The sequence below is a fragment of the Lathamus discolor genome, unplaced genomic scaffold, assembly GCF_037157495.1.
Source record: "Lathamus discolor isolate bLatDis1 unplaced genomic scaffold, bLatDis1.hap1 Scaffold_61, whole genome shotgun sequence".
Lineage (NCBI taxonomy): Eukaryota > Metazoa > Chordata > Aves > Psittaciformes > Psittacidae > Lathamus > Lathamus discolor.
The window spans coordinates 140,198-150,665 of NW_027069380.1; the positions used below are offsets into that span (position 1 = coordinate 140,198).

The following is a 10,468-nucleotide window of genomic DNA, read 5'->3' on the forward strand; positions in this document are numbered from 1 at the left end:
GGGAAGCCTGCACAGGATGGGATGGGGGACGGCATTTTGGGGATGATCCCACCCTCAGGAATGTGGGATACGGGGCGGGTCCATACCTCAGCCACTCTGCGGCTTTGGTCGCTCATGCGCAAGAAGAGTGGGAGCAGCAGATCCCAGGTTTTGCTCCACATCCTCCTCCTGTCACAGCCAAGCACCAGCTCCAGGAGGAACCGGAGCAGGCGGATGGAGATCTCCCGGATCCAGCTGCATCCCTGGAGGCAAGGAGGAAAAGGGGGGATGTGGGTCAGATCCTGATGGGATGCGAAGCCCTGGAGCCATCCCCATGTGAGCTCCAAATCACTGCCGGGGGCCCATGCAGCTTTTACTCCATCAAATAGAGGTCGGAGGTCTCGCACCAGCCCCACGGCAATGGGGCTGGCCACTGCCCTTGGTAGGTGACCCATCACATTCCATAGGATCATCAGGGCCTTTATCCTGAGCTCCTCATCGGCATCCCGGAGCCTGCCCATGATGTGGGGCAGGAGCTGCTGCAGTTTCCTTGCCTGCAGGAAGAGATTGGGGCTCCTTGTGGGGAAGCCTTGACCTAAGGCTGTGGTCACCAAGGTCATGGCCAAGAAGCGTCCCTGTGGCCATGCCCTGCCCCATGGTTAAGGGGGATCCCCATGACCCATAGCCAAGAGGGTTCCGCATGCCCATGCCTTGCCCCTTGGCCAAGAGGGCTCCCCGTGACCCATGGCCAAGACGCCCCCCCATGGCCGTGCCCTGCCCCATGCCCGTGTCCTGCCCCATGTCCAAGAGGGCTGTCCATGGCCATGTGCTGCCCCATGCCCATGTCCTGCCCCATGCCTATGTCCTACCCCATGCCCATGCGCCACTCACCAAGTCAGGATTCTCTGACAGCTCCTGGAGGCTTTCCAGCAGCACGGACACTGTCAACAGGGTCTAGGGGTCCTCAGCGCCCTCAGCACCACCAGCACCGGAGGCCATGGTCTAAGGCAAACACAGGCATTGAGACCCCACCGAGCCTGCAGGGCTCATGGGAGGCCATCAGGGCCCTTTGGGACTCCCATCCAAGGTGTGGATGGAAGCGTCCTGGGTGTCCTGGAGCATCCTCAGCACCTCCCATAGGGCCTCCAAAGTCTTGGATATGGTCAGGACCATCTGCCACATGTCCATGTCAGCGCTGGAAGGCAGGGCGCTGAGTCAGCGTGGTCCATGCATCCCCATGGGATGCCCTATGGGGGTGAGCGGTGGTGCTCCCCATGGGGTCGGATGCAGAGACCCGCTCCTCAGGGATGTCAGAGCATCATGGAAAGGGCCTTAAGATCAGCCAATTAATGCTCCAATGCCACACGTTGAGATGGAGGGACCCACTCCTTAGGGATGTCACAGCACCCTGGGAAGGGCCTTGAGGTCATCCAGTTCGAGCCCCAATGCCATGGGGTGGGATGCAGGGACCTGCTCCTCAGCATCACAGTAAAGGCCTTAAGATCATCCATTGCCGTGGGTCCTTGGGCCTGGTGGCCATAGGGACCAAGCCCTCAAGGCTGGTACCTGTCTCTCAAGGGCGTGTTGAGGACCATGCTGATCGTCAATGCCCTCGGGTGCTTGATGGCCATCGGTACGAGGAGCGTGTCCATCCTTCGCCGCGTCGCTTCCCTGCTGCTATGCCGCAGGCATTCATGGATGCTCCTCACGACGCTCGGCATCTGGAAGCGGGAGCACGGGCGAGGATGGTGCTGGGACCATGTTCCCCATCCGTCTCTGCTGCTTTGGGTACACAAGACCCCTCCTAGGTTTGGGATGGAGGAGTAAGGACTGAAGGGGATGGGAACGCAGCCATGGGGCACCCACCTCCGCCAGCCAGAAATCGAGGTCTCTCATGACCAGCTCCAGGATGTCCTCTGCCACCCTCCTGTCGAAGATGCTCACAAGAGGAAGACTGCTTACTTCATCCTCAAGAGCCCTGCCCACAATCACTGCAGAGCAGTAAAGCTCCTGGAGCTAGGTATAATATTCCCCGCCTATACGCGGGAATTATGAATACGTATGTGGCTAATGCAATAGTGAAAGTATATAAACCTGTAGCAAATACTGGTCACTTGCGCCTGTGGCTACGGTCACGCGCCCAGCGCTGTTGCATTTGCTTTATTGACTTTGTCCCTCAATAAACCCTTGTTACCTCATTTAGAGGAGTGAGCTCGTATTTCACAGGGCAATGCGCCCGGGAGCCCCTGTGCTCCCCCAGCAACAGGGCCAGGACAGGAGCTGTTGCTGGGCCTCCCCTGCCCTTGGCAAGCACTGCCCCAGCCCCAGCCCCACTCGGGAGCTGCGCTTCCTCAGCCAAAGAATGCTGCTTCCAGCTGCGTGCCCATACAAAGAGCCCAGCTCCAAGAGTGCGAACGTCCAGCCCCTGCTGCCACAGCCAAGGGGCCAGGACAGGGTCAGTGCTGAAACCCAGCCGGGAACTCAGCACCAGCAGCCGCTCGCTCAGCGCCCGGCTGGGATGGGGACGAGAATGGGAACAGTGCGAAACCCACGGGTGGAGATGAGGGCAAATCAGGAACTGAATCACAGATCGGGAACCCAGAGGTGCTTTGGGTGCTCTGGGGATGTTTTTGGGTGTCCATCAGGTTTTGTAGGGTGCTGAGGTGTTTCTGGGTGTTATGGGGGTGTTTTCGAGTTATGTTACGGGGGTGTTTTGGCTGTTCCAAACTCCTACTAACCTGCCCTGAACACTGCCGGGGATGGGGCAGCCACAGCTTCTCTGGGCACCCTGTGCCAGTGCCCCCCCACCCTCACAGGGAAGAATTCCTTCCTAATGTCTGATCTAAATCTCCCCTCTGTCAGGTTAAAGCCGTTCCCCCTTGCCCTGTCTCTGCACACCCTTGCAAAAAGCCCCGCTCCAGATTTCTTGTAGGCCCTGCTTAGATATGGGCAGATTGCTAAGATGTCTCCCTGGAGCCTTCTCTTCTCCAGGCTGATCACCCCCAGCTCCCTCAGCCTGTCTTCACTGGAAACGTGCTCCAGCACTTAGAGCATATTTGTGACTCTTCATAAGCCCATCATTGTGGGATCATGGAACAACAGAGGTTGGAAGGGACCTCACAAGGTCTCGAGTCCAACCCATCAGGAGCAGGGTCAGAACACGTGGTTCAGGGCTTGACACAGTCTGAGTTGGAAAACCCCAAAGCCGGAGACTGCACAGCCTCTCTGGGTGACCTGATGCAGCACTTGCCTGAGCCGATGGGAGCAACGCTTCCTTCTGTCCTGGCTGAGCCTCTCCCCTGTCACTATTCCCCATTGCCTTTTGTCCTCCCACCAGGCACAATCCTGAGGAGCCCGGCTCTGTGTTCTCCATGTCCTCCTTGCCGGCACAGGCAGCCACTCCCCGACAGCCTTCCCTTCCCAAGATCCCAGGTCCCCATTAGCATTCCCTTCTCCAGCCTGGACAAGCCCAGCTCCCCCAGCCGCTCCCTACAGGCACCGTGCTCCAGTCCCTCCCTGCCTGTCCTGAGGGCCCGTTGCTAAACCCACTCCTGCTTGCCAGTAGTGTTCCTGAACTGGGGATCTGAAACCTGGATGGAGTATCCCAGAGCATCCCTCCCCTTGTTCTCCTGCCGTGCTCCTGGTCACAGAGCCCGCGATGCTGCTGTCCTCCCTTGCTGCCAGGGCACACGCTGCCTCCTGGCCAGCTCCTGCCCACCCAGACCGTTCCCACGGGCTGCTCCCAGCCAGGCAGCCCCAGCCTGTGCCATTGCAGGGGAGTCCCCTGCAGGGACCCCTGTGTCCCCTGCTCTCCTGCCCAGGACACCCTGAGAGGTCTGCAGCCCCCCCCGCCATCCCATCTCCCCACACCAGCACAACAGCCCCGGCCCTTGCGCTCCCCAAGAGCTCTTCCTGCTCCAGGCACAGAGCAGCCATCCCAGAGCTGGAGCAGCCAGAAGGCCCATTTCATTCCCCTGCATTCCTGCCATGTGAGGACGTATCAAGAGAAGAGGTTTCTTCAGGATCATTTATTTCCCTTAAATAAAGTGAGAGACCACCACTGACACAAAGTGTGTGGCTCACACAACACGAGTGGCTACTTAAGCAGGAACAGATGGAAACTGACATTTCTATGAAGACAACATCACCACAAATTGAATCAGGAAAACAAATGTAAAGCAGCAAAGACAGACTTGGCCTCTCATGAACTGCACTGGGAGCCCTTTGCAGAGGACAGCAGGCAGTGTGTGGCTGCTGAAACACGTCCAGTCACCCGCTTCCTCACAGCATCCTTGAGCGCCTGGTTCCTCAGGCTGTAGATGAGGGGGTTCAATACAGGAGGCACCACTGAGTACAGCACTGACACCACCAGATCCAGGGAAGGGGGGGAGATGGAGGGGGACTTCAGGTAGGCAAACGTGCCAGTGCTGACAAACAGGGCGACCACAGCGAGGTGAGGGAGGCACGTGGAAAAGGCTTTGTGGCGTCCCTGCTCAGAGGGGATCCTCAGCACAGCCCTGAAGATCTGCACATAGGACACCACAATGAACACAAGACAGCCAAGTGCCAAACAGACACTTAGCACAAGGAGCCCAACCTCCCTGAGGTGGGAATGTGAGCAGGAGAGCTTGAGGATCTGGGGGATTTCACAGAAGAACTGCTCCACAGCATTGCCTCGGCAGAGGGGTAGTGAAAATGTATTGGCTGTGTGCAAAAGAGCATAGAGAAACCCAGTGCCCCAGGCAGCTGCTGCCATGTGCACACAAGCTCTGCTGCCCAGCAGGGTCCCATAGTGCAGGGGCTTGCAGATGGCCACGTAGCGGTCATAGGACATGGCAGTAAGGAGAAAATACTCTGCTGAAACGAATAAGAGAAAGAAAAAGGCCTGTGCAGCACAACCTGTGTAGGAGATGGCCCTGGTGTTCCAGAGGGAACTGGACATGGATTTGGGGACAGTGGTGGAGATGCAGCCCAGGTCCAGCAGGGAGAGGTTGAGGAGGAAGAAGTACATGGGGGTGTGGAGGTGCTGGTCGCAGGCTGTGCTGGTGATGATGAGGCCGTGGCCCAGGAGCGCAGCCAGGGAGATGCCCAGGAAGAGCCAGAAGTGCCAGAGCTGCAGCTCCCGCCTGGCTGCGAATGGCAGGAGGAGGAACTGGGTGATGGAGCTGCCGTTGGACATCTGCTGCTTCTGGGCATGGGGCACTGTCAGAGGAGAAACAGGCAGTGACAGGTTACAGGAGACTGCTCAGGATAAAAGCAGTTCATTTCCCATAAGATTTCTACCACCCCCTCAAGTTCAAATGCATTTCCCCGTTCCTGGTGCTGGTGGCTGAGTGTCCTGGCAGAAGCACTGTGGCTCCAAGGACTCAGCTCTGTGCCACTGCAGGGATTTTACAAAGCTGCTTTGTGAAAGCTCCTATACCCACGAGGGATGTCAGATGTAACAGAGGTTCAGTGCCTGCACTCACAACTATGAAGATGCTGGCTGCAGAGCAGAGCCTCAGCGTGACTTTGTTAGGATTTTCTCAGAAGTTTCTCATCTGACAAGTGCTATTTTAGGTGTAGAAATCCTATTTTTTGTAACTGCCCGTGTGGTCAGTATTAGGACAGGACAGATGAAAGGCCTCAGCAGCCCGTGGATTAGTGCATAGTCTGGAGAGCTGCGGAGTCCATCACTCTTGTTCCCAGCTGCCCTGCACTTGTCCTATCACTGCGCACACAGATAAAGAGAGAAAAGGAGAAAGAATGAGATAAAGAACAACCGGCAGGGAGCCCTGCTGACTCAAAGGGAAGAACTCCTCTCTCCCAGCCCTTGGCGCAGCTGTGATACACAGAGCAGGAAGCCAAGGACTCTGAGGACAGAGTGCCGACCCCGAGGGAAGGCTTTGTGCTCCCAAGGACACTATGGGAGAGCTGTGCCTGTCTGGGGGCAGGTCGCAAGCCCAGCAGGACAGGCAGAGCAGACAGGGAACTGCAGAGGAGATGTTCCAGAGAGACAGTCAGCTCCTTGCCCAGCACAGCGTGGCCAGCAGCCACCTCCAGTGCCAGCCACCAAGAGAGCTGCCTGAACGCAGCCTCCCCAGGGCTGGGCTGCACCTTCCCCCCACTCCCTGCCCATGTCTCTGCTGCCTGGAGCTGTCCCTGCCAGCAGCTGCTGCTCTGTGCCCAGCTCTGCTCCCTCTCAGGGCTCCCAGAGCCCATCCCATGGGCTGTGTGCTCAGCTCTGCCCTGCACACCCCTCCCGGCAGCAGGGCTCTGCCCAGGGGCATCTCTGCCTGGGCAGGGGCTCAGGAGCAGCTCACACAAGTCCTGACAAGACGCTCGCTGCCTCCTCCAAAGCACAGAAGTAAATTCCCAGCTCCCACTGCCCAGCCTGCCCACCACGAGGGAAGAACATCAGAGCTCAGGATCCTTCCCTCTAAGGCAGACGGTGCCTCAGTGTCTTTCAGAAGGACCCTCTGCAAACGTGCTCAGAGCGATGTGGAGCTCTGAGCAGCCCCGACCCACCCAGCACCCTCTCCAGTGCACACAAATACTTTTCCTTTCCTGCCAGGGGTTGTTCCTTCTCCCCCAGCTCCCCCCGCAGCTCCATGGGGAGCTCCCGGGCAGGCTGAGTGCTGACCCTGGCAGGCAGCAGAGTCCCTGCCCAGCACACAGGGACCCTGCTCGCAGGGGCAGCGCTGGGCACCCCTGGCTGCACACCCACATTCACACCCTGCAGCCAGCCCCGGGACAAGGGACCTGCCTCGTCCTGGCCCTCGCACGGCGCAGAGGGAAGCCCTGCTCTGCAGCACATCCTCCTCCTTATCTACACCCAGAAACCAAGAGAGTGCTCCTGACAGATCCCGTGGACCGTCCGAGGCAGCAGCTTGAGGAGATCCCTCCAGGAGCCGCAGCTGCATTGCCGTGCACCCAGAGCCTTACCATGCACGGGGCTGGGAAGGTTTCTCCTGCAGGGAGCTCTCAGCATCCTCCACTGCCGAGTGCCTTTAAGCTCTCTGAGGCTCTCAGGTCTCCCCTGGGTGCCTGCAGGCAGTGCCCCAGCCCTGCTCCTGGGCAGAGCTGTCTCTCTGCAGCGCTGCCCGCTTGCCAGCATCTGCCTGCGTCCCAGGAGCCCAGCCCAGCTCAGCAGCAGAGGCCCAGCCCAAGGTGGCTCTGCCTCTGCCCCTCTGAGGTTCATCCAGGGCTCCCTGGGGCTCCAGGGGAAGCCCGTGGGGAAGAGCCCGAAGCAAGCACTGATGCTCCCTCCGTCAGCTGGCAGACACACTGCCTTCCTGCAGTGCCGTTTCTGTGATGAGGGACAGAGTTAAGGCTAAAAACCTTCTTTTCTTAGAATCACAGAATAATTGAATTCGGAAAAGACCCTTAACATCGAGTCCAACCATTAACCTGTCCCTAACAAGTCCACACACTGAGCATGAGAACATCCCTGTTGGATACCCTGTTTCGATGGTCACCAACAGCAACTGGGACTTTGAAGTTGAATTTTACATCCTACCATAATTTCACTAATTTCGATTGTATTCTCTTTGTTGTTAAACATTCTTCTGGTAAACATTCTTCTGCATGGAATTCACCTGGACCTGCAGTGCCGTTTCTGTGATGAGAGACGGAGTTTGGTCTGAACATCAGCTTTTCTAAGAATTACAGAATCATTTAGATTGGAAAAGACTCTTAAGAACATTGAATCCAACCAATAACCAAACACTGTCAAGTCCACCACTGAGCCATGTCTTTAAGTGCCACACCTACATGTCTTTCAAATACCTCCATGTATATAAAAGGTCTTTTTATGTACCTAAGAGGTCTTTTATGTACCTCCAGGGATGGTGACACAACCACTTGTGCGGGCAGCCTGTTTCTTGTCCCATCATCAGACAGCACAGCCAGGCCAGCCCAGGCTGGCATCTCCTTTACCCCTGCTGAAGGCTGGGATTCAGCCCGGTTAGCTGAGGCATCTCATCCTGGGACTGTAGCCCTGAGACTGGAAGGGGTCTCAGCTCCCTCCCATGAACACCACAAACCCACACAAGGTCTCACTTCCTCAGAAGGTGAAATTGTACCATTGTATAGATGAGGTCTTCATCAGAGGAGATTGCCCCACAGAGGCAGGGGAAGCAGCAACAGCACTGTGGGGAGCACTACACGATGCCAAAGTTCCACCTGGGCAATGTCAGAAACCAAGCAGAAAGCAGCAGATCAACGCTCCCACCCAGCTGGGTGTTGGCTGCAAATTTACACATCCCAGTAGGGAGCAGCATGCACCACTTTGAACCAGTACAGACCAACATAGGCCACTACGGCCCCAGATACTGGTGGGGGTTCAATAGCCCAGTGCTCCCAGTCCCTGCCGCAGGTCTTCCCGTTTGCAGCTGTGCTCAACTCCCAGTCCCCATCCCAGTGCTGCCACTACCTGCTGCAGGTGCTCCCAGTTCCTCCCAGTGCTCCCAGTCCCTGCCACAGGTGCTCCTGCTCATCCCCCATACGGGCTGGGGGGATGCTGGAGGCTATGGGGGGGCTCATCCCGGTCTCTTTGGATCACAGCCCTGGAATCGCTGCTGCATGAGGGCGATCCCGGCCTCCGTTCCCTGGCGGCACAGACCGTGCTCATCCTCAGGAGTGCACCAGAGCGGCGGAGCCTGGGACACCGCCTGCAGGCGCTCTGCTGCTGGGAATGGCGCAGTTTTCCTTAGGGAAAAGGATGGCGGAGAAAAACACAGACCAACGTGCTCCACAGACCGAAGGGCAGCGCCTCCACCACCCCGTTCCCTGCTCTCCATCTCCATCAATAGCATCCAGGCAGCACGGACACCCCAAACCCACCTTGCCCTGCTTCTCCTATGGGTCAGAGCCCCAAAACAGCCCCAAAACTCCACAAAATCACCAGAAAAACACCTTGTCATGCTTCTCCTATAGGATACAGCTCAGAGCAGTGAAACAGCCCCAAAACAGACCAAAACCACACCAAAACCACACTAAAAATTCCTTGTCCTGCTTCTCATATGAGATACATGGTCAGAGCCACAAAAGAGAACAAAAAACAGGCCCCAAACACCCCCCAAACACCCCAAACCATCTCAACCCATTCCCATTCTATTCCATTCCACCCCATCCACTTGTGAGTGACTGAACTGCAGTGAGCCTGGACACGGTCCTCACTGCATTGTCTGTCTGATTGCTGTGAGGAACTGGACAGGGACTCTTGACTATTAACTTGGACGTGATTAAAGAAGCTGTTTGTAATAGATTGATTTGTGTTTGGACCCTACGAGGGTTTCAGTGGTTCAGTGCTGCTCCTCACAATGGGGTTTCAGCATTGCAGATGGGAAACGAGATGAGGCTTATGGGATCTCTGTGTATCCTGTGAGGCTCAAAGGGAAGAATTGTAAGCTGTAAACCAAAACCACGCTTAATTGAGAGCTGTAGATTGGGACCTCTTCTGTTGAGAACAAGATGGGGCTGGTTCTTCAAGGTAATGAACAAATCAGAGCCAAGTGAAGAAGAGTCCCTCTCCAGCACCCTTGTAACCATCTGCAGACAATGGAAGATGCTAAGAGATCTCTTCTCCAGACCCAGCGTTCTCAGCCTGCCTCTCAGCAGCTCATTCACTGGGCTTCCATCACCTGCAGGAGCTCTGCTGATGCAGCACCCTCCATGGCCACCACAGACCCATGGGTCCTGATGCCCTCCCTACAGCGCTGCCCCCACAGTTTCTGTGTCTTCACGTTGAGGTCCAGGTTCACCTCAGTCCCAGGCATCTGCACCACTCCCAAAATTCCCACTCCCCCCAATAGCCCTGGTATCCTCAAAGCATCCCATAATCCATCTGGTACCCAGAAACCCACGCTGCCCCAGCCATCTCCATCCATCCCAGTAGCCCTAACCCACCCCAAAACTACATGGTACCCAAACCCCATCTTTATTGAGCCCCATAAGGAAGGGTCCCCACAACGCAGCATGTTGGGGTGCAAGGATGCTGCTTTGGGTGACAGCCCCAGCTCATGGCCCTGCAGCAGGTTCTCCCACAGCTTCAGTCTAGAACCCAGCCGGGTCACCATGGCAACGGGTCAAAACAGGGCCCTTTGTGACCTCATTTGTCTCACCCTACTTGAGCGCTTTGGTCAGGGGAGCAGACAGTGACAGGAAAGAGCGGGAGGAAGGAGCCATTGGGTTGCTTCTGAGCTCAAGCCCTGTTGCGTTTGGTCCAAGCTTTCCCCTTCGCTACCCTGATTCCTTTCCTGCATCCTGTGGGATGATGGAGAGACCCCCCAGAACCCCCTGGCAGGCTTGGGAGAGGGATGAGGCTCCTGAGGGGAGCATCTCTTCACTGGAGTCCTGTGAGGAATCCCTGGTCGTGCCATTGAGGACTGGTGAGTGTTGGTGTGGGAGCAGGACAAGGGGAGATGGGTTCAGTCTCGAAGAAGGGAAGTTCCACTTGGATAGAAGGAAGTAGTTCCCTATGGAAGGGGTGAGGCACTGGCACAGGGTG

The 10,468-nt window shown here is 56.9% G+C and overlaps 1 protein-coding gene across 1 annotated transcript; it reads right to left on the reverse strand.

Annotated features, from left to right (window-relative positions):
- Positions 1-4,180: 4,180 nt before the first annotated feature.
- Positions 4,181-5,173, reverse strand: LOC136006735 (olfactory receptor 14A16-like). The gene has a single exon (XM_065664798.1). It carries the CDS (start codon positions 5,156-5,158, stop codon positions 4,181-4,183), a length of 978 nt encoding a protein of 325 aa, XP_065520870.1. The 5' UTR covers positions 5,159-5,173.
- Positions 5,174-10,468: the final 5,295 nt, after the last annotated feature.